Source organism: Dermacentor andersoni, chromosome 3 (assembly GCF_023375885.2).
Source record: "Dermacentor andersoni chromosome 3, qqDerAnde1_hic_scaffold, whole genome shotgun sequence".
Taxonomy (NCBI): Eukaryota; Metazoa; Arthropoda; class Arachnida; order Ixodida; family Ixodidae; genus Dermacentor; species Dermacentor andersoni.
The window spans coordinates 102,153,222-102,179,432 of record NC_092816.1 but is presented as its reverse complement, the minus strand read 5'-3'; the positions used below and the strand labels follow the sequence as shown (position 1 = coordinate 102,179,432).

General features: G+C 44.9%; 1 protein-coding gene across 1 annotated transcript; it reads right to left on the bottom strand.

Annotated features, from left to right (window-relative positions):
- Nucleotides 1–216: 216 nt before the first annotated feature.
- LOC126540875 (nose resistant to fluoxetine protein 6-like) lies at nucleotides 217–20,478 on the bottom strand. Its single transcript, XM_050187704.3, has 6 exons — nucleotides 20,399–20,478; nucleotides 18,741–18,863; nucleotides 16,432–16,552; nucleotides 10,358–10,547; nucleotides 9,970–10,112; nucleotides 217–562 (listed from the first exon to the last, which is right to left on the bottom strand). Exons 3-6 carry the CDS (start codon nucleotides 16,543–16,545, stop codon nucleotides 410–412), a joined length of 600 nt encoding a protein of 199 aa, XP_050043661.2. The 5' UTR covers nucleotides 16,546–16,552; nucleotides 18,741–18,863; nucleotides 20,399–20,478; the 3' UTR covers nucleotides 217–409.
- Between the last annotated feature and the right edge of the window lie 5,733 nt (nucleotides 20,479–26,211).

Genomic DNA, 26,211 nt, shown 5'->3' with positions numbered 1-26,211 from the left:
AATCAATCTACTTCTATTGATACCGTAGTAAACGAACAGGGGAGCGTTCGGCCTATCGCCAACGAAATGTTTACAGTGGGCTCAGGTTCCCCTTGTTGGGCAAGTGCCTATGATTTAATTTTCTAAGCTATGACATCATACGCTGCTGCCTATGACGTCATAGCATAGCATTAATTTTGGCAAGTGGGAATAGTGAATTGATGAAAGGCGAACATTTTGCTTGTTAGCATTTATTGCTGTAGATTATTCCAAATTTAATCGGACCGAGCCCAATACTACTTAGCTTTGGTGGTCTTAAAAGTACCGGTTTGCTTAGGATGACAAGGCTGGTAGCCAGTGGCTGGTTACCATGGTGAAATTTTGTCCCCTTCTCTACCACTGTTCTTTCTTTCACGTAACCACCACATATCTATTCTTGATGTTGTTGCTTCCGGGCGCCGCCATCTGCGATCCACCTCCTGAAAAGCAGCTTCTCGAGTGCTCCGGTTGGCGCCTCGCATGCGATGAAGGCCACGTACGACAGCAGGAAAGACCACACAAGTACGGCAAAGGAGAGCGTCAACTGCACAGAATGTTGCGAGGTTTCGCGCCGCACATTACGTACACCTAACAGAGAGTCGTGGTTTAATTTACTCAGAAGAGACTGCCTAAAAATTTGATACAGCTAACGTGCACATCCATACGTGAGCGTACTAAGAAAGCACTGAACGGGCCTGATTTCTCTGCCAGACAGGGCCCGGGGCCAGTGGCTTTGTGCCCTGGCCCGGGCTCGCGCCGGGCTTGAATGATCTGGCCGATCCGAGGCCTTCAAAAGAACGTCGATGTACATACCTTAAAATGTGATAACTTAGGTGGTACATCGAAAGACATTGCATAACTATTGAAGTGACAACAACACATCACAATAACATTGCAATGTTCGGCGTGCCACCATGCAGTGCTTCAGGTAGGGCACTTTATGCAACACTAAACGAATGCATGTTGCCGGTTCCCCTAAATCGTGCCCTTATTTCTCAATGTGATCATCAACATGTGCTAAGATGTGTACGCCGAATGAGCCTTCCTTCAGAGAGTAAAAATTCTTACTTTAAATCGTATTTCACAACTTTTCGCATTAAAGCACGGATGGAGCAAAGAGATTGTTTTCTTCTACGGTGAACCAACTCTCGGCTGTGTTCTAAAGGCTATTCTATTCTTGTGTAGACTGCTTATGCAGTCTGCACCAACAGGATTTTCTTTTGAACGTCCTGCAAAGCACACTTAGAAATTATGGATACTATGGCGTAATGTCTATATGTCTTCTACCATATAACGACTATGGCAGCTCTCAGCAGCAGCTCCCACTATTCACGGACAGAAAAGTTGCATAAGTTACACAAAAGAATGCTTTGCGCGAAAAAGCGGTAAAATAGCGCAATAAAATGCGCGCAGCGCAATCACAAAATTACTTATGACAACAGGCTCCTAATTTCCTTCTTCTGTTCTCTGTTTATCGCATCATGCAGTTATCTAACTTGTGTAATTTCCGTCATTTACATTTATACAAGTCGCACATCAAACGTGACATATAATTATTATTCAATAGCCGTGCGCCTTAACACCATCACTATACTACTACCCCATAATATGTTGAATAACGGCATGTGCCGTCCTGACGTACACATGATAGTTTACAAACTAAAATATATGCTGCCCTCCGTACTAAAGAGGGTTGGATGATGTCAATAAGCGAAATGCCTCATAATTCGCTCGAAAAAATTTTTCGTAATATTTTTCGAGGCCATTGCCTTGGTTATACCCTTTTGTTATTTTGTACTAAAATATCGGGTTCAATATTATTTCATTCCCTTTATTTTGTGCCAGCGTTGAATTGTACAACATTTTTCTTATTGTGTTCCGTAGTAAAAGGATATTTCGCTTGTGTCCGTACTAGTTATTTCGTGCGTACCACAGTAGCGATGTATACACTGGGGAAAAAGAGCACCGTGAAGCCGCTACTTGTATAGTGGCTTTTCTGCACTTCACCTCAGGCTTGTATGTGCAAATGTATGTCTGCGACTAAAACTCAGACTCACTCACAATCAAATAATTGTATCGAAAAAGCTAACATAATGCAATCGCAAAAGCGATAACAATCAAATTATATAAAGAGCGGCTTCTACTATCATTTTTTTCATGTTCGAGGGAAGAAATTTGTTCTTGTAGAAATAGATGCAATTTCGCTTGCTAAAATAACTTACAGACTATTTTCAGCCAGTCACCTTAGCTCCGCAGAGAATGCCTTGTATCTATGCAGAACGGTAGCGTGTGCTGAAACGCACCTCTTAGCCCCATCAAGAAATGGGTCCATGAGCGCCAGGAAACGCTTTACCAGGCCCGGCCGGCAATTCGAGCCGGTTGAGGGCTATGTGATAAGCCCGGGCCTGTGCAGTGCCCTAAGGACTAAATAACTAGGGCTGATTAGCTAGAACGCCGGAGAGCTCTCAGCCACCGGTTTCGGTTCAAACAGATTTTGCCGGCCTTTGTCATGCCAAGGCAAGGAGATCTATACACAATCAAATAACGCAACATATATGCGAAAATAAAGTCTTAACTTCCAGTTTCAACTTCTAAGAAACACAAATAGAATCACGTCCAGTGCCTTCAGCATCAAAGTTTAGCTGATCACCAATGTAAATGTCAGTGCCAATAATATTCTTTGAGAGCTGAATGCGGGGAAGTGAAAGTTAAGTTGCTTGCCAACAACTATTAAGAATTCTCAATTGATGCATAGGCTGCTGTGCTTTCGGTAATTATTTGCTGCAATATTCGGCAGAATTTTTTGCTGTTTTCACCACCGTCAAATGTGATGAATATATATATTTCCAGATGAACTCTCTAATAATAATTTCGATGAATAACGTTTCGCGTTAAGCTTACCTACGCTGACAGTTTCGAACACTACCGACAAACTGCCCGCCTGAGCTCACAGTATCGGGGGGATGTTCGCCGTGTAAATCCCGGCTGCATGTCCTGCTAGGAGTAGCCATTTCGTTTTCGCGGTTTGCCATAGCTTTGCTTAGACCAACTCCCTTGGTGTATGAAACCTTTACGAAGGTAAAAGTGATGTCTGCAATAGTATTTGATCTGTGTGCAGCAAACTAGTGCACAACAAGGCTCATGTGCGCATCCGTTGTCATGCAATCGTCGTCACGCTTTTGCCATACCCTTCTCCGTCATGCCGCCTCGATCATAATCCCATCTTTGTCGTGCCGCTGTCATGCCGTTGTCTCCATCGTTGGCATTTATATACCATCACACCGCTGTCGTCATCCCGCTGCCGTGCCGTCTATAAACAAATATCGACGACAATGTGCGGCTCCATTCTCAAACACAGGTAGCTACTTCAGCAGCACACTTCGGAAGTTTTGCTAGTGTGTCAGTGTGATTTCTGCCGACACTGCATAAGCCATTTCCTTCCACTCGAAATCATCTCAAATGGTTTCTGCAATGATTTCCGTATGAATCGTCGGAGCTCTGTCAGCGTGTAATGTTACAAAATAGGTCTACATGAATCGATTCGATGGCAATATGCCCCGACTTCCCCCATTTAGGAGCTGCCACGTTCCTCAATAGAAAAATAGGGGCGGATCCCGAAGGCACTGCGATCTAACCGAGCATCTCAAAGCGCTAGCTGTTACGAGGGCAGAATGCTAGAAACTAACCCACGATGGACGCGCAATGCGTTTCAAGGAGTGGATATGACACGAGATAAGTATGCGTCCGATCCTCGCCTAATGGTTAGAGCATTGGGCTGCTGTGCTGAAGAGAGAGATTCAAGTGCACCATCGGTCATGAATTTCTTTACAGAATTATAGGTGGACTCAAGGTGTTTGGAGCGCATGCGAACGAGTCACAATGGGCATGAAATCACAAGCTTGCAAGATATACGAAGAAGAGTAGCATCCCTTCGTAAATGAGGGTTTGCAATGTAAACCGTGACGCACGCGTACATTTGGCGAAACGTCACAATTCCCAATTTCTAAGTATGCTGTCTGATATTTAAAGAGATAGCGATGCTAAGTTCTGGAATAGTTCTTGTATTTGATTATCGGATGAACTCTTATGCCCCGCATAGTTAAATCGTCGTATGGCGTTTCTTTACTAAACTGATTCTACAGAACGTTGTTCTTGTGAATTGGTTGTCACAAGAGTTTTGCAAAACAGAATCTCCAGTCATACAGCACGTTTTATTTTCGAAATCGTTAGTGAACTAGATATTCAATAAAACTAAGGAAGGCAACCTCTGATGTAAAAAATTCCCCAGTTAGAAAATACCGTGGTAGCATGTAAATACTGCACATAACTAAATGCAAGTTTCAAGAAGTTAAGCACAAGGTTGGGGCTCAGGGAAAAGACGTGAGGAACTTGATTCCTCTGCAATTTCCTTGTAAAACCTGTAAATAATTTTCCTTTTTTCTTACTTCTTGGGCCAAGAGGGCAGGCGAAGCCAGGGGGTTCCTGCACAAAGGATCCTACCCACCTTAGGGTGATACCGGGCCTCGATCGCGACGCTGTTTCGAATAATAAACGTTTCTTTCTCGCTCTTTCTCTTACTTCTCGTGCCAATCTTTAGTGGAGGTGTGGGGTACATGTTATACAAGATGAAGCTTCAAAGTGGACTTAGCCTCGCCGCTACCCACTGACGACGAGGCTGCAACAATGGCGTCCACGAGGCTGACCACCATGCCAACAGTAATCTTGTCTCAGCTCCCTTGACCCTGGCCTGATTACGGGTTCCAGTGATATTGAAGTCGAAGTTTGACTCCACATATACTAGTGCGTCAGCGAAAGAAATTGGTGGGATCAGACTCTTGTGTTAGCAAACGAGATCTTGTAATTTGAAGGCACAATTAGGGACTGTTTTATGATGCACAGAGGTCTGGCAGCGTGGTGGTCTGGTTTCAGGCGCATCGCCGCTTAGCTCCCACGCGTATGCCGCTAATGATTATCGCCCAGAGGCTTCCCTCATGTAGTCAGTGGTCAGCGAACGGCTAGCGAACCTTGGCATTCACTCCGTTTGCTCCGTCAACTGATGCGGCACCTTCACTATTTTCCCTGCTCCACGGAACCAGTGCTGCTCGCGGCCCTTTCATAATCCAATGGATTGACGATCAACAGATGACAGCTCTCACTGTCGTCAATGATGCGAACAATCCTACATGCCTTCTTCTTCTCTGTTTAAGATCCATACAACCAAATTTTACCGCAAGATATAGCCTGAGGCACATTGTCAATTTGCCAGGACTACCACCTATGAGTTTTCAGTACTGAAACAAAGTAGTCTCGCTGTGAGTATTCAGCTTCTCCAGAAGCTGCTTACCGGAATTGCCAGACATGACCTCTCTTGATCATCCGGCTCTGCACGCTGACCAGTTGCGTCATTTTCTCGCCTCGCTCTGCAGCATTGTTTAACTGTATGTTTGCCCTTTGCGCCAGGCTTCCACTGCGACACAAATATTTGACAATGGCGACGCCCATCCTATTCAGCGGACACCATACGTTTCGTCCTGTATTACCGAAAAATGATTCAAGTGGAAGTCGAAAGGATGCTTTCTCGAGGAATCATGGGGCATCGTCCAATTCGTGCGTGTTACCTGTAATTCTATTGAAAAACACTTGACTCATCTTTGTGAATTACTGGCAACTTGACAAGGTAAGCAAAAAGATGTTTGCTCTCTCCCATACATTCATGACACCCTCGACTGCCTTCCCGGTGAAAAATAATTTTCTTCCATTGACCTTTGTTCTAGCTCATTGCTCTATAGACAACCTGGACCTCGAAAAGACAGTCTTTATAGCACCTGACAGCCCCATAGTGGTTCAAAGTCATACCTTTCGGGTTGTGTAATATCCCAGCCACGTTCGAGCGCATGATGCACTCACTTCTGCGTGGACCCAAGTTGACGATCTTTCATTGTTACCTAGACGACGTCACTGCTTTCATCCTACTTTTGCCACCCACCTCGAGCGCCTTTCACTAGTTTTTTCAGCTTTTCGAAATTCGGTCTTCCAGCTTATTTCGGCTAACTGTCACTTCGGACACCACCAGCTACTTTCCTTGGCCATCTCATTTACTCATCCGGTGTACACCCGGACGCTTACCAAGTTCGGGCCGTGCATAATTTTCCCATGCTGACGAGCGTCAAGGATTCAGGGATCATTGTGGGCCCCTTTTCGTACTTCCGCCGCGTAGTGCACAATTTCGCGGAATTCGCCCAAACTCTTAGGGCATTTCGGAAAGCCGATGCCGCATTTTCCAAGGGCCCAAAACAAGCAAACGATTTCTCAAAGCTTATCTGTTTGTTGACATCTCCACCTATCTTGCCGAACTTCAACGCATCTGCTTCTGCTGAATTCCGCACTTACGCCATTTGTCATGGAATCGTCGCCATTTTATTTAAGCTTCAGTGAGGGCACAACCGTGTGATTCCATACGCAGGTCGCCTGGTTTCTGCAGCCTTGCGGAAGTATTACATCCCACAGTGAGAGTGCCTCGTACTTATCAGTGCAGTAGAAAATTTTTGCCCTTACTTGTGTCGTCGGCCATTTAGGTGACTGCAGACCACCAAGCGCTGTGTTGGCTTTGTTTGATAAAGGATCCTGCAAGACGACTCGGTCACTGGAGGCTGCAATTTCCGCAATACCCGTAAGCGGTGGCCCACAAATCTGGTGGCCTACATAAAGATGCCAACTGTCTGTCACGCCATCCCGTCCATCCTCCGGTATTTTTGCGACCGACTCTGCTGCTGCTCTTCTCTTCTCACTGCCAACTTTCGCTGACCTCGCCACCCACTAGCTCCACGACGACATACGGGACGACATACGTGACGTCATAAACAAGCTCATGCCTGTAACGTCCAAATCTTCGCTTTGAATGTTCGCCCTCCCGGAAGGCAGTTTATATCGGCGCAGAGTGCAGGCCTAGTTGTCCCGATATGCTGTATGTCGTTCCCCGACATCTGCGTGCCGCTATTCTCTCCTAGTTACCCAATGTACAAACTGCTAGTTACTTGGGGGTCTCTCGCAAGCACGGCCTTGTCTGGCGCTGCTTGTTCTGGCCCAGTCTATGACGATTCGTCCTCCTCTACGTCATTTCGTTCGAGTTATGCCAGCTCCAGAAAAAGACTCCTCAACTACCGGTTGGTCACCTACAACCTATCGACGTACCTTCAGAACCATTCTTTCGCATTGGGTTGGACCTGCTTCGACCTTTTCTCATATCTGCTTCCAGTAACAAATGGACTGCCATCGCTACCGACTATGCTACTTGGTATGCGATCGCCAAAGTTCTTCCGACATTTTGCGCAACAGACCTCGACGAGTTCCTTCTCCACAGCATCTGTCATAATGGTGCTTCTCGTGAACTACATACAGACCGCAGTCAGTAAATTTAAGCATTTGAGCAGCCGTTGTCGGCGACCTTCAAGTGACCTTGACCAAGAGCCAGAGCCGCTATCCAAGCACTCAAACGGGAACATTTGGGCAAATTGCGTGAACAAAACGAGATCCGGGCAACCAACGGAAACTTTAAAAAATGCGGTCTCTTGCCGCCAACCCTTGTACAGGACCGCATAATTTACGCTAGTTACTGCCCAAAGAAGTTATAGAAAGTATTGTTTCCAAGTCCTTTCCAATGTTCATTCACAATATCACTGAAGCTGTAACTTCTAGTGCGCTGAACGTCGCTTTCCAATAGTGACGTTCAAAAGCAGATACCGGGCACCATACACATAATTGTCATCTTTTGGCGCTGGGACATGGTTGCCTGTGCTCGTTTGCACGCCAGCGGTCCGTGAGTTGCGCGGCGCGAGTTTGGTCTTGCCTCCTTCAGGCGTTCTTCTTCTTCAAGGTGGGAAGTACACTCTATCTCCCTGGCGTCTTTCGTTGCCCGTCATGCCGTTTTCAGCCGGTTTTCTTCTTCTAGCTGGGCAGCGTCCATATGGACCAGTGTACACTGACATGTGCGGTGTCGTATGATGAGGGGTGCCCTTGCAAACATGCACTACACCTAGTTTAAGATTGACGCTAGTATCATGTCCAACGTATCTGCTTTGCTGGTCGTCCTTTCAGGCTTACATCTATGCTCGATTACGGCTGAGCCAGCAATGTTTTTCTGCAGAGATGTGGACGACTTACTCCGTTGCTATGCCAACAAACAAAAGCTCACTACTGGCTATCAGCGACACATGGACAGTCTTACTCCGCGCTTTAGTCGCACCATTAAGAATATCCTGTCAACCTATATTTCCGCTGACCACTGTTACTGCAACAAATATTTCCCCAGCATTGCCCTAACGCGTGCCCCGAAAGAGCGGGTACTCAATATTTTTTTCAGAGAATGGTCGCGATCTCTGTTACCTTTGGACTGTATCTTGCACATCACTTAAGATTCCGAATTAGAATGCGCACGCGAAGTCATTGCCCGAGCAAAACAAACATGTTAATTTGCTCGTCGTCATCTTGCTATTTCCTAGGACAAGCTCAATAGCCCCTATGTAATTCGCCAACATGCCAACTTCTTCCCCGAGCACCTTGTCCTTCCATTACCTACGACCCGCCGTGCCTGCTTATTGAAAAAATTGCTGTAGCGCTACGCCAGTTTTTACCGGGTCTTCCACCAGGTAACAGACATAACCTACGAAATCACTTTGGATGCGACTGCCACTTTCTGCTGCCAACCTGCCAAGAGACGTAGTCCATGCTGGTCGCTTTAAAGGCCACCTGCCTTCGTTTGCATAGGACGGGCCGGAACGGTGCTTTCATACTAGAAGGACATATTGTACAGCGAAGCATGCAAGGTTGAAGAAGGAGAGCGCGAGAATGGGCCTGAAGACGAGGACGTTATTAACGTGTTTGCCCTGCCGTTCTTTGTTATAAAACCTATATATAGAGTCAATGTTGCCTTATTCATTGTGCCACAAGAAGCATTCACAAAAAAGAACTGCGAAGTGCACGTTTAATATTGCGGAAATAAAAATCGAAAACACTTAACTCTAGCTGAAACCGTCTTCTGGGAAAAATTCGGTGTAGTATTGTGGGTATTTTCATCGCTCTAAACAGCAAACGGTGAGCGCCCTAATTAAACGTACCTGAGCTGTCTGTCCGTCGGTCGGTACGTCTGTTTGTGTGCGTGCGCGTGATATTGTGTCATGTGCGTGCGTTGGTGTGCGCTTATGTCTGTAAATTGTCGTGAGCGTGTGTGCATGTTTGCGGGCGCGTGCGCGCGTGCACGTGATTTGATAGTGTCATCCGTGCATGTTCTTTTGTTTATTGGATATGTTCTCACACAAACAACGTGGGACATTGGAAGAGTGACGTAAATCTCACATTTCATCGAGGCTATGTTGACAGACTATGCTGATAGGCTCAATCTGCCATTACAGCGTGAACTTTATTTCGTGCTTTGCGTTTGCTCTGCACTGTCAAAAGCAACGGCATCTCTATCAGCAGGTTTTTCTTATTGGTTTCAAACAAAAGCAGCCTGGGGTAGCCGTGAAAAGAAGTTCATAGAAAAAGTATAAACATTTTTGCATAGCCTCTTTACAGAGGGCCTGTCTACTTATAGCGATCTATTTATTGTCGGCTGCATTTCTTGTCAGCCATCTCCTAGTTGCCTGCTGTGTTTGGCATGTGCAATAAAGTGAGCCAATCATGAAAAACTTTATTTCTCAAACGTAAATATCCACTTCGGCACAGAGTTTCTGACTGACAGAACATTTTTAAATGGGCTACAGCCTAACAGATAGTTATTTTTCTTAACGCTTGCAAGTATTCCTTACATTGTGGAGAACTATATATACATTTACTTATGATGTGTTACTATGACAATTTTTGAAGTAAAACCGAGATTACAGCTACATTGTAATCGATGTAGAGCAGCATTTTCTAAATTGAAGCACAATACGAAATATACAAAGCGCAACCTACCTGATTAAATACCGACCAGTAGATTCGTTCTCTGGATGAGTGCAGCATGAGTGCCAGAAACGGCCAGTGGATCAGGTACACGCCGTACGAAAGCCTGCTCAATGGGACAAATGCTTTCCAGGACAATAACTTGTTCAGAGTTCCTAAAGAGAGGCAAGGTTTGTTCCAGTTTTTATCATGTGTACAAGGTATACTACTAACAATCAACTATGTATATTGAATGAACAAAAAAGTGAAACTGACACCGTTACTGAAAGTACGAACCAAGCAATGTCCCTGGCTTTAAAAAGAAAGATGACTTTTATGCAGCACTTGCTATCACCATGCCGTTTCTGAATGGCGCTAGATTCTTCTAATAAATAACAAGTAGACAACAGGGCCTCCTTACCTTCTCGGCCCGTAGCACACATTAGTATAATCCAGGCAAGAAAGAAAGACCACAGTATCCTGTCGAAGAATGCCAGAAACACCTCCGCGCCTTCCGATTCGGGGTTGTGGCTCGAGAACCAAATAAACTTCACGAAAACGCAGAATAGGCCGCAAGAAACAGATGTACACCAGCCAGCCAGCTGAAGAGTCTGAAATGTAATAAAATGGTTGGCAAACTCAGCTGCAGTGAACAGCTGTGCAATGAGCAGACGCGATATCTCGTCAGTCAATATGGAAGGGATCGTTGTTGTTTGCTATCATGCATGGTTAAGACACATAATTGCCTAACTTCGTCTTTGCGCCTTCAAACGGCTTTATGAACTCATCATTTTTATCAATAATTTTATCAATAATTAAATAAACACCACTAAAATTGACTGGCGGCACGGCTCTAACACACCATGTCTAGTACAGAAGGACGATATTGAAACTATTACGTGAAGGAAGGCTTTTTTTCTTTATTGTTGGCTTTTCGTGGACAACAAACACGACACATGCACATAGTGAAGAATGCTAACACTGTTTTTGTTTAAAAGACACGCCAGCAATTCTTAGCTGGCCTGTTGGAGTTAAAAGCACCTAATTCAGACCAAGTCATCCAGTATAATATTCTGTAACCAAGTTTCGTTTTGGTTACGGCAAATTTCTCTTATATAAGTGCCATTTTCTATGAAATGCTCTCAGTATACTCAGTATGCTGATAGTAAACTTAGCATACTGTAGTAATAGCTGACTTCAGTGCAAAAGTAATGAAAAAGCAGACTGATGAACACGCAATTGGGAACTACGGCGTCGCTTCTAGGAACACTCGAGGAGATATGTTGGTAGAATTTGCGTAAAGGTATAACCTTCGAATAATCAGCACCTACAGGAAGCGTAGGAACAAAAAGTGGAGCAGGCAAACGCTTAATGGTGAAAGAAAAAATGAAGTTACTTTCGTACTTTATGCCGATCGCGGCATTGTGCAGGATGTAAGTGTTAGGTAGGGCAAAGTGCAGTTATCATAGCTTAATGAGGTCTACGATTTACCTCAATTTTAAGAAAGAAAGAGTAAAATTAGTCAAGAAGAAACAGGCCAACGTACACGCACTAAGGGTAACAGCAGACTAATTCAGGCTCGTACTTGCGAACAAATATGCAGCCTTCGAACGAGAGATGAAAGTGACCTAGAGGTAATGAATGAAACCGTAACTAGGCTGGCTTCAGAAGCAGCAATTGAAGTGGAAGGTAAGACACCAAGGCAACTAGTAGGCAAGCTCTCCCAAGAACCGAAGGAAATAATCAAGACACGACAAAGCATGAAAATGCCTAACTCAAGAGGTCAGATTGAATTCGCGGAAGTGTCAAAACTGATGAACAAGGAGAAAATAAGGTATATTCGAAATTATAACGCGAACGAGACTGAGGAAGCCGTAAAAAATTGACGGAGCATGAAATCAATGAGAAGGGCACTAGGCATCGGAAAAACCAAAATGTATGCATTCAAACATAAGGAGGGTAACATCCTCAGCAATCTGGAAGATATAGTAAAAGCAGCGGAAGAATTTTATACTGACCCAGAGCAGGCACAATACCTTCATTCGTAGCAGTAATGAATAGGTTAATAGACGCTCCTTCTACAACTAGCGATGAAGTTAGAAGGGCCTTGCAAGACATGAAACAAGGAAGAGTGGCAGGAGAAGATGAAAAAAAAAACAGTCGATTTAATCAAAGATGGAGGAGACATAATGCGTGAAGAATTGGCGGCCCTTTATACGAATTGTCTATCGACTTCAAGGGTCCCACAAAACTGGAAGAATGCCAGCATTATACTGATCCACAAAAAAAGTAGGCGTTAAAGAATTGAAGAACTATAGGCCTATTAGCTGACTTCAGGTATCATATGAAATATTCACCAAGATAATCTCCAAAAGAATAAGCTCAACATTGGACTTCAGTCAACCAAACGAAGACTCTGGATTCAGCAAGCAATAGTCTACAACTGATCACGTCCATGTCATCAATCAGGGGCGCTAAAACGTAAAACTATTCCAAACTTTTCTATTCCAATTCTGCAATCAGCCCTCGGCGATTGGTCAAAGACTTTTTGGGGCCACCCCCACTTCGCGTGTCTGTCACGCGACGTCCCAAAAACCACGATAGCTTCTCATCTGATATGACGCGTACACTTTGATTATGCACGGTTGGACCGAACAAAAGAAAAATAGTTATTTCGGATTCGACGACTTTTCCCGATTAGAACTCGGCTATTGGTCAAAAGTTGTTGGGCCGCACACACTTCAGCGGCCTGTCACGCGACGTCACAAGACTGCGAAAACACACCGCGTCAAAGTGACGTTTACGCATTAACGATGCATTAACATGCCGAACAAAACTGAATTTTCTTCTGAATAGCCGCAGGCTGCCACGTTCTAAAAGGACTAAAAGATGGCTGCCACTGATCGCTCAATCACTGGCTACTCGCACCTGCCGGACAGCATTGGTTTATTTGCGTATAATAATTTTTCTTTTGCATTCCATGTAACGTTTTCGAGTGCTTTGGACACATTTACGACCTCGTTCTGCCAACTCTTCTTTGCTGAGGATCCGTTCTAGAATCATTCTTAAGCTTCTGTTGCATGGCGCCGCGATTTTCGACCAGCCACCGCAAGCTAACGGAAAGGGGACCAATCGCAGACGCCAGCATTACCCTCTTCATCCGCTTATCGATATTCAGTGCAATGGCTCGGCCCTATCCAATCCCTCTCCACTTGAGCGTGCTCCGCGCCTCTTGTCGGCGAATTAGATAAGACAAGCCGCTCAGTGTAGGCAATGTAATTCTTTTTTCAGGCAAAGTGACCTCCTATGAACAAGGAAAGCGTTTGATTGGCCTGTTCTGAAAACCCTGCGGGTGACCGCCCGACGCTTGCGTCGGCGGTTACGCAAAGTTGACGTCAGGAGATCGGAATAAAGACATATTGGAACAGCTTTACGTTATAGGGCCCGAGGTATCGAGAAATACGCAGAATAAAATCAGCCTCTCTATATGCCTTTCATAGATTACTAAGAGGTATTTGATTCAGTAGAGGTACCAGCAAAAATAGAGGCATTACGTAATCAAGGAATACAGGTTGCTTACGTAAATATCTTCGAAAATATCTGCAGAGATTGCACAGCTACCTTCATTCTCCACAAGAAAAGTATGACGATACCTCAAAAGAAAGGGCTCAGACAAGGAGACACATTCTCTCCAGTGCTATTCACTGTGTGCTTGGAAGAATTATTCAAGCTATTAAACTCGAAGTCTTAGGAGTGAGGATCAGCGGCGAATATCTCAGCAACGTTCGATTTGCAGAGGACATTGGCCTGTTCAGCAACACTGGAAACGAGTTACAACGAACGATTGAGGGCCTTAACAGAGAGAGTGTAAGAGTGGGGTTGAAGATTAATATGCAGAAAACATAAGATAATTGTCGATAGCCGGGAGGGGAACAAGAGTTGAGGATCGTCAGTCATCCTATATTGTCTGTGAAGGAGTACCTTTACTTAGGTGAATTACCCACAGGGGACCCTGATCATGAGAAGGAAATTTAAAAAAGAATAAAACTAGGTTGGAGCGCACACGGCAGACATTGTCAGATGCTGATTGGAAACTTACCGTTTTCATTAATTAGAAAGGTGTACAATCAGTGCATTCTACCGGTGCTTACATATGGGCAGAAACTTGAAGGCTGATAATGAAGCTCGAACACAAGATTAGGACCGCACAAAGAGCGATTGAACGAGACAGAAAGAGAGCGCGGTGGATCATAGAGCAAACGGGGATAGCCGATATTCTACTTGATATTGGGAGAAAGAAATGGAGCTGAGCAAGTCATGTAATGCCTAGGTTAGATAACCGCTAGACTGTTAGGGTTATAGAATGGGTGCAAAGAGAAAGTAAACGCAATCGATCACGGCAGAAGAATGGATGGGGTGATAAAATTAATATATTCACAGGCGCTAGTTGGAATTGGTTGGCGCAGGACCGGGGTTATTGGACATCCCAGAGAGAGCCCTCCGTCCTGCAGTAGGCATAAAGTAGGCTGATGATGATAATTTTCAAACAGGTCTGCCATCGGTATCTGTACTTCGAACAGCCCTTTTTTATTTTCCACAGGCTGTGCCTGCACATCAACATACCCATGTCATAGGGCAAACCTCCTGTTTCATATGTAGGCAAAAAGCGAATGCCACGTGCCGTGACCGGTGATTCTTTCTTTAACGTTCGCTTAAAGAAGTCACATTAGAATACTGCATCTCAACAGTCCAGGATTATGTGGTCGATCGTTTCTAGTTTGTTACATGTTATGCAGTGACCCGCCGTGGGGCCTGAGAGCCAAGGCCTTGTGCTTATGCTAAGCACGAGATCGCGGCATTGAATCCTGGCCGTGGTGGCCGCATTTCGATGGGGACGAAATGTAAAAAACGTTGGTGCGTCGCGCATTGGGTACACTGAGCACGTGCTGGTGGGCGAGCTGGTTATACATGATTACAACGAAGGCTACAAATAATACAATGGACGATGTGGTTGTCCCGTGTCGCCTTTAGTCGTCCGTTGTTTTATTTGGCGCCTTCGTTGTAATCATTGGGTATACGTCATTGAAACCCAGGTGGCCAAAATTATTCCGGAGCCCGCGCCACGGGGTGTCTTGTAATCAGATGGTGGTTTTTTTACGTAACACCCCAGAATACTTTTTTAATTATGTAGTTTGTACGGCAACGAATATACCCTTTTCCTTAAGCCAAGGCTTGACAGGAAGCCTGTCTCTACGAACATGAAAGAAGGAATACTTTGTTGAGGCTCTCACTGGAATCTTTACTCTTTTAGGACGCCTCCTTCGAGGCCGAAAGCATACAACGTACGATACAACAGTTCTATCAACATAGCTCCTATAAGGTCTTTGTAAATCTTCTTCTGCGTAACTCCACTCAAATATTCTAAAGAAAATCGTACGTACGAGATACTGAAAAAAGCAACAGCTTTATGAAGAAAACCACCAAAACTTGGTCGACTCATGGCATTTGCACGATTGACATCCTTGCCCTGATCTTTCGCAAAAACAAATATAACTACCACCCGCTACACTATTAAAGTGTGCGACCACTACAGAAGCGGGCGAAAAAGCGAAAGAAAGCTATTCGCTTTAAACATGCATGCTACCTGCGCCGCTCTTGTCAGAAGAAAAATGTACGCACCGCGTGCCACTGGTAACATGTACGCATTCGTCACAGCCTGCATGCTTAATCCCACAGACAGCGTAACACTAAAGAAAAATCTCTTATCATTGCCATCGCTGCCATCACGCCGAAAGACTTCCCGTCTCTGTCTTTTTCATAAAATTTACAATCACACGTCTTTGAGAAACCAGCTCATTTCAACACCCACCTTTCATTCGTCTCCGTTTGACCACTAAAATAATGTCGACTGCATCCGCTGCAATGCGAAGACTTCTTCTCTGATTCTTTCATGCCACGCACAACTATATACAGGAACCACCTGCCGGCGTTTGTTGCATCAGCCACCTACAGCACGCTTTTTCGAAAATGTACGTTTGATTATTTTTCTTGCGGTACTAATGCCCTGTATATTTATTTTTATTGTTCCAATACGTATCATATACACCTCCAAATAAATGCGTACATCTGTTCGCGTGGTGCACATTCACTGGGTGCCTTACATTATGTACGCATCTGGTGTATTGTAAACCACTGGTGTTTATCTTTTCTTTTTTTTTTCTGTTGATTTACTACACGCTAAACTTCTTTAATGTCAGGCCATCTGTACTGTTTGATATAATTAATGCTTTTTAGCGTTCTTTAATTTCTTAACACTTGTATGATGATGCCACGTTTTTTTTTTAATCTTCAATTGCTTTTCTTTAATTGTAACCCCCCTCCCCTCTTTAAAGCTTCGGCGATTGAGGGTATTTATAATAAATAAAATAAAATAAATAAACACATAATCAAATAAATAACTAAATCGCAAACCCTAAAGCTAATTCAGAGACGTACCTTGGAAATCTTGAGTTCCCCGAAGTCCGCTACGATGAGAGTTGTCATACAGCCGCTAAAGTAGCATACAGCGTGATAAAAAGGTAGGACGTAGTATGCGTTTAAGGTGCTCATCAATCGCCTGCAAGAAACGTCACAAAATAAAAGACACATGTATACGGCGGGACGAAAGCATCAAGTGTTAAATTAAAAATCTCAGCGAATATGTTTTGCCGAAATGCACAATGTGGCAGAAGTCTAGCGAAAGGAAGAGCAGTCCTGAGGTGCTCTGCAGGAACTGCCCAGTTTGGCAAAGCTCTGGATCTCTGCGAGCTCTGGCAACGTCCTCAGATGAATAAGCTAATTTTATCAAGACCTCAATTTCAACCGTCGGCATGCTTCCAGCTACGTTGGCTTATCTAGATTTGCTCTTAGGTTACTAGCCTCATGGGCTAGTCTCATGGGCTAGTCGAAATGGACTAGCCTAGTCTCATGGGCTAGCCTACTAGCCTCATGGGCTTGTCGAAAAGAAGGAACACGTGGTCAGCCGTTGACGTCTTTTCCTGTTATTTATTCCATCCATTGTATTGACGAAGTAAATTGTGTCAAAGTAAATTGTAGAAAACAACGTTATCTTCTACCTTTTTGAAAAAAAAAGTTAAGGGGTGGCGTGAGAGTACACTAAGGCTGCACTGTTCGCACTCATCGGTGAATGGACAGATAACGTCCGAAGGACGAAACACGCGAGTGTCGTGCCCCCGGAAAACGTGGTCTGCACCTTGCTTCGAGTTTGTATATACAGGGTGCTTCAGCGAACACTTTCAAATTTTTGTCAATCTTGGCTGTGGCAGATAGCGCTATTCTAGCTCAAGAGCTGGTGGTCTGCTCCAAGAGGCGGACATTACTTAAAAAAAAATGAAATGTATAACGAACTAATTACCGCAAATTCAATAACTAAGTTTCAACTAATGATCTGGTGGCCGATATTGCGATTTAAAATTCTAGCTGTGGCGTTCGCAACGAATTCTCAGGATGACACCTGTTTCTAGATATTAATTCCGAACTTTGCGGAGAAATGCGTTGGCTTTCCAGTTTCGTTTGTGCTTCAATGCATAGAACGATGCTGTATTAAGATTGTGACTCAGTCTCTGCCACGCATGCGCGCAAAGCGGGGAGGAAGCGCACCGCCTTCTGTCGCACACAAGGCTACGAGGTGGGAGGGGGGGGCTAGGGAAGGGGGGCGCATTTTACTCAGAGTGCCCCGAGGGGCCGCGCGCGCCCGGTAGGGCCGCTGTAGCTTGAAAGCCATCTGCGGCAGACACGGAGCCCGCACTGCGGTGTTTTTTTCGCGACGTACTTCGCATTGATGCGAGCGGTGACACGAAGGTCAATTCGCTCGCTGCTGCTGCGGCGTTTCCTAGTTGCAGCGTTCTGACAGCGAGTATCCGCGGTCATCGATTGAGATGTCTTCATGTAGGTTTGTGAGCGCGTGACACCATGCTTGTTAACTTAGTTGGCATTCCTATGTATAAAAGCTTATACGGCCGATAAAACTACTCTCCTTACTTAGTATAGTGGTCCCCAAATTTGTTATCGCAATCGATGCTTCGTATTTGCGGCGAAATTGCGACGTTTTGGTAAAATATTATTTGAAGTTTTGATTGACATTGCAGGTACACGAGCGATGACAGTAGAGAGAAAATAGCGCTTAACTTCGCAATTTTTGTTCAAAAAGCATCGCTATATATACAGTCAAACATAAGAACAAGAGCCATGCGCGGAATTCAATGAAATAAAGCCCTGCATAAATATTCAACGTTGTGTTAAGTCCAAGTATCTGAGTATCGCACCTCCTCGTCAGTGAGAGTGACCGAGGGGTTACTGACTCAAACATTCCTTGCACATTAACGTTTTCCGCTTCTACTATATTGCACGCGACATGATCTCTGTCTTTCGCAACAATGCTATACTCTGGAAATCTTGGACTGGATCCAGACGTGCTGCAATGAGCACGCTGTCATCCCTGTTTTGCGTGGTTTACATTCTACGTGTGTTGTTTGAGCCTTTAACTTATGCCTCGTCCTGTGTCTCTAATGTAATATTTGCCCCTCTCTAAACTTATTTCGGTGTTTGATAAGGCGTGCCCGCTTGAGTCTATATTCTGGGACGGTCATTCGGCATAGGTTACCTAATTTTTCCGGGTCAGAAAGAAGAATTTTTACGTTAAGAATAGGCAATACCTTAAGTAGCATTGAAATAATCTCAAGATGCTCTTCAGCAATGGGTCATGTCCGTCTTTTCTTGACAAATATTTGTGCCAAAGTACTCACGAGAAGTGCGGGAATGGAAGAATAGCGAATGGGGACAGACGCAGTCTGGCCACGGTCCATGTTGCAATGGCGCAGCCTAGGAGAGAAAGCACGGCTAAAGCTGCCAGAGCCGCACGCTTCCGTCTGGAAAAAAAGATGACGTATGGCCGGTTTCATAAAACACAAGGTTCGCGGAATGTCTATCGCCAATGCTCAAGCAGCATGCATACGGAGGACGTCAACGTTCAGCCAAGCATCGTCGCAGGTGGCTGCACCTAGTCGGTCACTGATTTGTAGTGGGAAGCGTGCGTGGCCACATTTTTACTTCAATTTCACGTTATGCTTCAGAATATAGACAGTGCAGCTCACCATGCGTAAAAGACGTGGTCATTGAGTGCGGTGTTCGTTTTCTTCTTGGATTCATGTTCCAAGTTGGGCGCGTGCGATCTTTTTCCCTTCCTCTTCATTAAAGATAGCGAAGTACTAATATTTAATCGTTGCATTAAAAGCCCAAGATCCAACCAGTTGACTATGAGCAACCCTGTAGTAAGAGACGGTCTGCACTAATTTCGGAAACCTGTAATTAACGTGCAATAAATCTAAGCAAACGAGTGTTTCTCGCAATTCCCCACCGTCGAGTGCGGCCCCGCCGCAGCTACGAATCGTTCCCGTGACCTCGTGCTCAGACGCAGAACAGCATAGCAACGCCGCTGTCAGTCGCGGCATCTAAGTGGCTTTGACGTAGCTGTTTTGAAGTCGAGGCCACCGGTTCGATGGCTGTCCGAGCGGCCGCTATTTACATAGGGGCAAAATGCAAGATTGCTGGCGTGCCGTACGGTAGGTCGGGTTAAAGAACCTAAGAGGCTAAAATTTATTTCGGAACTCCCCCGCTTCGGTGTGTCTCATGAGCACGGTTCCCACGCGTAAAACACCAGAAATTAAATTAACTCGGTCACCACTCTGAGTATGCTGTCAATGCCCCGATTCACCAGAGTAATGTAAAAAAAAACATTTTGATTTTGACACCTTTATAAAAAAAGCCTACAATTACCACACGCCACGGGTGTTGGAATGGTACTTGCTGATAGACTCTGAAGCATTCTGCTTATCTTCAGTCAAGAGCACAAAGTAATTTGCAACAAAAGGTGGAAATGACAGGCGAGTACTTTTCCCCATGAACTTGCATTGTTTCGGATTAGCAAGCATATTTTGGACAATGCTTAAATGGCGTCTGAAAAACAAAAGCAGAAAAGTAGACATAGATGCCGCAGTAAAACGTAGCAGCTTCCTGCGAATTTGCTGCCTTACGATGCAATGTTAACGACTGCATCTTTGCTAAAAATTATGGACCAGAAAACGGCCCTTTCGTTGACATAAAAATAAAAATATCATCTGCCCAGCCTCGCACCAATGTTCCGACAAATTTAATGTTTCCCCGAAAGAAAGTGGCGCGTATTGCTGTTACTATCCTATTTACTATCCGTAAAATTTAATTATCTATTTTATCTTCATAGACAAAGAATGGTATCAATCAAAGAGTCCATCGGGGTCATCAATATCAGTTATAATAATAGTTGGACAAACACCCAAAATATTGATTTAGCTAGAAATATAAGCAGATGCTGCAACCCCCAAACAATTTAAGAGAATAAAAAATCAATTTGAACACGGTCGCTCACCCTCTGAAAGTCAGTAATGTCACAAGCGAGACCAGGAATAGTTGGAAATCCGCCGATAAGAACCACGTATGGATTAATTTGTCCTAAAACATACAAAGATACGCATTATTCGTCATTGTGAAAAAAATATAGTGAGGTTGATGGATGAACAAAATGATCTAACGTAAATGAAACAGTCACAATGAGCACCTCGGCAATGCCATCTACACCTTAGGCATACATATAGGTAATAATATTCATGAGACTCGCGAGACGAAAAATGCTCCGGCAGAAACCATTGCAATATGAACGTTAACGTTAACGCGACCATCATTGAAGCAATGTACCGATAAACGGCATATCAACCCCAGATGTTGCGCCATGTATGAGGCGCCTGGGCACCCCCCTCACGCACCCCTCGACACTTGTCTGAACAGGTATTCAGAAAAGATTGAGTATGTGACGAAAGTTGAATCCCGCCTTGCAACGGAAAGTTTTAAAGGATTTATTTTAGATAGATAGATAGATAGATAGATAGATAGATAGATAGATAGATAGATAGATAGATAGATAGATAGATAGATAGATAGATAGATAGATAGATAGATAGATAGATAGATAGATAGATAGATAGATAGATAGATAGATAGATAGATAGATAGATAGATAGATAGATAGATAGATAGATAGATAGATAGATAGATAGATAGATAGATAGATAGATAGATAGATAGATAGATAGATAGATAGATAGATAGATAGATAGATGCTGTCTTTCGGTATTGAATGGGGACCTGTGTCAATTTGCCATGAAAGGAAATGCATTAATGTAATTCTAAGTGACGCGTGACCACTGTCTCTCGAAAACAGCTAACCTGTAAAATATTGAAAGCTTTATAAGCATCTCCTGCAAGGTCTTTGAAAGAGTTTTTGTCTAATCTAAGATTACACCCAAGGCATGAAGGGTATCTTTTAAAGCCTGCTTTTTAACAAAAATTTTGTGTCAGCGACGCCACGCTCAAGCTCAACTCAACTCAAACTCGACTCAGGTCAAGCTCAAGATCAACTCAAGCCGCGACTGTACGGCCCTCGCTATATCCCACCTCCACGATCATAACTTTGTGCTGTTACTCATGTGTTGTTTACTTCTGGTTGAATTCAACCAAGTGTGTTCCCGTGATTCATTCGTACACATATTTTTTTAGCCCACGCGGCTGTGGCCTGCGTTGCATAGAGCGAGTTTTCACGATGAATATCGCGCATCGGAAGAACATGCTGTGGCACGACGCGCAGTGTGCAAGCTTTGCGCCACAAGCAAGGTCCATCTAAACAGGTTGCGAAGCTTGGAATGATAAGCGTGCGAAAACCATTCCATGTCGGCTTCCATGGAATCTTCGCTACCAGTTTACATATACCTTGCCATATGAAGCAAAAACAATGTTGAGGCCACCGGGCGTTTGGCGCATCACTGCGAGAGTATATCCGTTATTCTAACTACAAGATAGCTGTTAGCGGTATTATGTAGGTTTGCAATATTAAATATCTAATATCTCACAAGTAAATATCTTACACGCACGTTTACAATGGTCTCTATGGTACACCCATAACATTTCTTTGAAGCCGTGAGTTGAAATTGCAAGCGGAACCACAGCAATGCTAAAGCTGCCGCTTATTTCTGCATGTTATGCAATGAGCTATCTTTTTTTTCTTTTACTGTAGCAAAAAAAGAAATGTTTAGGGTGAAAAAATCATCAGAACAGCGTGAATGGAATGTACATTCGCTGTGTGTGGAAGGCAGAGGCGGCACCCCTATCCTAAGACCAAGTCATGATAACGGCTCTGCGATGTTTTTTTTTTTCTTTTTTTTTTTGACGCGTTATAAGGCAGGTTGCATTACCTATGCGAAGGTTTCTTTCTTTTTCAGGTCTCGGCTTACGATGTCATTTTGATATCCTTCTTGGCAAATTAGAGCGTAGCTCTCTGTAGAATGCAGCACCCTGCACCCACGTCTTCTACAATGTACCGACGGTGCCGTTTAGTTCCTGCACAAACCTGCAGCGCAAGGCGATATTAATACAGTAGTGGTGTAATTCATGTTTGTGTTGCCTAACGGTGCCCGTCGCCAGAACTGTAGCCAACGACCCGTATGCTGAGGTCAAAGTGCGCTACTTGTTTATTGAAACGTGACAGTTATTGTATTTGTGTACTTATTATTAAAGACACGCCTATGCTATTACATTCCATGGAGCGGCAGGTTTGCGATGTTCCCGAAGACGTCAATTAGGAAGCGAATCGGATTGTTCGCTTGCCCAATCTACGCAGAGTGGGCTAAAAAACTGTGGAATAGGCAGAGGTGGCTTACAACTCGGGAAACGGCGCCGCTGCCATCACTAGCAATACAATGTTTTTCAAACTCAATATTGAATTACACGCTTAACGCAGAGTGATTGAACATGTCTCTTGGTGATCTGAAGAACGCACCTGACAGATTCAATGTATTTGTGCACAACCGGCGAAATCGTTTCAGGCTAACCTTACAGATAACGCGATTGTAGCTGGCTCCCGAAAAACAATTTTTAGTCATTGTAATATTCTCTAAGTAACTGTAGAAGATGGTTGGCATGTGTAATGAGTGAGTGGAAAGCGCTGTGGTTGAAAATTTGCTGACTGCTGAAGAGTGTTGGAAATGTGGCGACAAAACACTGCGGAAGCGCGGCAGCTCAAAGTACCCTCGAGTGGCCGAGGAAGAAGAAAATGCTGGCGGGCGGTGGCACGAGCTGTCTTACGAGAGGAAAGAGCATCACCCACTCAGGGGGCGGCCCGAAACCAGCGGGAGGAGGAACCAAGGGAGATAATGAGGACATGCTGGAATGCGGGGAGAAGAGATCGTTCGGGAACGGGGCTCGAAGATCGCTGGCGTTGAGGTCGGTGTCGTCGGAGTCCAGAAAGTAACCCTTGACAGAACATGGACAATCCCGGCTGTCGCTGGAGAGATTAGCACGCGTAAGGCTCGGCTGTTCTGGCCGTACCTGCTGCTGTTGGTGCTTATCTTAATCCTGGTCCTCATCCTGAGGTACCGTGAGGAAAGCAGAGGTTGGCTGGAGGCGACCAGACGCGACCAGAGGCTTGGGGCGACTCTGGTGAGAGGCGCCCGAGCGGAACCGGGAGGCATGGTGCCGATACTGGCGCCGCTTAGCTGTAGCGGTCGCACTTGGATGGCCTTGGACTCTGACAGCCTTAGCCTTGGACTTCGACTTTGGACACGGAGGTCCGGAGTTGGCTCAACAGCGCGTCCGCGTCCCTCGTTAGCCACTACCCGCCACCCCGCTACCGCTCTGAACGCCAGGGCAATTGATGTCGACGCATCACCACCCAAGTAATAAGACTTCCGATGTCTTAGTTCTTTTTCCTTGTTTCGGACCAAGAGCGATTTGACCTCATTGCATGGACAAACGCATCCGACTGTACTTTTGTTCTTTTGTACGTTTTGTGCGCTCCTTGTTATTCCTTTCTTTTTCTCGTAATTAATATTTGGTTTTGTTTAAAGAAATTGGTTTCGTCTCTCCTGGACTGAGGATCTGCCTCAGTTGAATAAATTGTAGTCGAGAAACTTGACGTCACAGAAGAAAGGATAGATAGGACCTGTACGAACTAATACCACCACAGCAAACTTTTCCCTGCACACCCTAACAAGCGAATGCATCCTCTGCATTTACAGTTTCCGTTAATGTGTTAGGTTCAAACTACCACTGAAAAATACCACGTGCAAAACTCACATGAAGGGTCAGATCGAATAAGTTTTTTATGTGGACAATCAGATGCCACCAGTGTTGTGCCATTTCGTCATAAAAGTGCTGATAGAAAGCCTCGGTGTCCGGTCCGGTGACAAAACGAGGCAGCAGGTAGAACCACATGATCGTGAAGAAAAGTGGGACGCAAATCCTGCAATGGCAGAGAAGCAAAAGAAAACCATGAATCTGTTCCTTAGGTGTTACAGCCTCAACGCCTTTGAGAACAGTTGGTAAAGCAGTGTTAAAGCAAGCTTGCAGTTATGTGACAATTCAATAAGTCGTGGGCTTTACAAAAGACGAGCAAGAGAGATATTAGGGAGAAACAACATAATTCTCTGTGTTTTGATTTTCCTCCGTTGGTATGTATGCATGCGTTGCACAGGCCTGTAGCAAAAAATGCTACAGGCCTGTGCAACGCATGCAGCACAGTAACAGCGTAAGTTGAAGGATAGGCTGAATCGGAGCATCAATTTTGGCACCATGCACTACAGGGTCTTCGTGGCGAAGTCGCTTGGCGCCGTTTTCACGAGAACAATCTGTGTGTGCGCCCGGCGTCAACTGCGAGCTCTGGCGTGTGCTGCTCTCTGCACAGCCGTCTGATAAGTCCGATGTTGACTGATTACACCACGCGCGTAGCTCCAGAATTCGCTTTTTCAGCAGTAGATCTTGCTTTGCAAGGAGGCTCCACAACATGTACTGAAGTGTAAACACAGATATCCAGACTAGGTGGCGTACATGTCCCCTCCCTTGATTCGTGGCCCGGGGCTTCTATATTGATAATGATGGTTTATTGCCATCCCCTATGAAACGGGGTGGGGACAAATAGTAACATAGCCTGCTTGAGTTAACCAGGTCCAGCTACATGCAGCGCGCAACTGCTGTATGCAACTGCTACATTCCGGCACAACTGGTGGAATATAATTGAATTGCAATGGAAGGTTTGCACGCATCAACGCTACGCGGTACGCATGTGAAATCGCGTGTAACATGGCTGATACGATGCTAATGGTGATGATTTAATGACATTCTCTTTGAGGCGGGAGGGTGAGGAACTGTCATCTAGCCTGCTTGAATTATTCAGGTATGCCATACATGTTTTTATTACAGCAAGATTTATGCATCACCATAACCTTCTTTTTCACCCTCAAGCATCCAGATGGTTTATTCCGGAGTCCCTAGAAGCAAAGAGAATTACGAGCACGGGTACAGTCATCATCGCTTTTTCGACGGCCTTAAAGTACCAAACTTCATAAGGTACGAGCCGACCTAGGTGATATGTTTTTATTTTTTCTACTGCAAGCAAGTGGACATTTGCTCCACATGTGGCGAGCTGGGCCATCGTGCGGATGGGTGTCCCATACACCAGTTCACCAACCCGGAGGACTCACACGAATACTCACCGAAATATGGCCTAAGCGGAGGACCACACGTGACGGCCGGTAAAGCCTGCAGGGAACGTTTCCAGATGTCATACGTTGTAGGATTACGAAGACGTGAAAGAACCAACAAGGAAGGGAGACTACAACAAATCGGCAGCACGCGCACCAATGAGGAAACAGCGGTGGAAGGGCGTCCTCGATCCAGGGGACGCTCCCATTCCAGGAGTCGTACCAGAAACAGAGGCCACTCGAGATCCAGGAGCCGGTCCAGAGCTAAGCGACGCCTCTTCTCCAATGGTGTGCAGTTGTGATTTAATTCGTATGGAGGACTTCAAGACTTCAGGAAGAAAATCGGCAACGGCAGTCAACCTGGCCGATGGAGTCCGAGGTGGAGCGCAGGGAATACAGGTAACGCGCGAGCGAACTCCAGACCATGTTTATAACACTCCAGAAAAGGATAGGATAGCGCAACTAAAAGAGAAAATGATAAGCTAAGAGCCTTGATAGACAAGCTCATTCCGGAGATGGAAGAAATTAGAAGGAGCTCTCAGATAGCCGCGATAAATCAGCCACCCTCTACTATTAGTGTTAGAAGCAGTCGGAAGTCCCTCGACACATGGACTTTACCAATGAAGAGGGGTATATGGAGACACCCGCGCGTAAG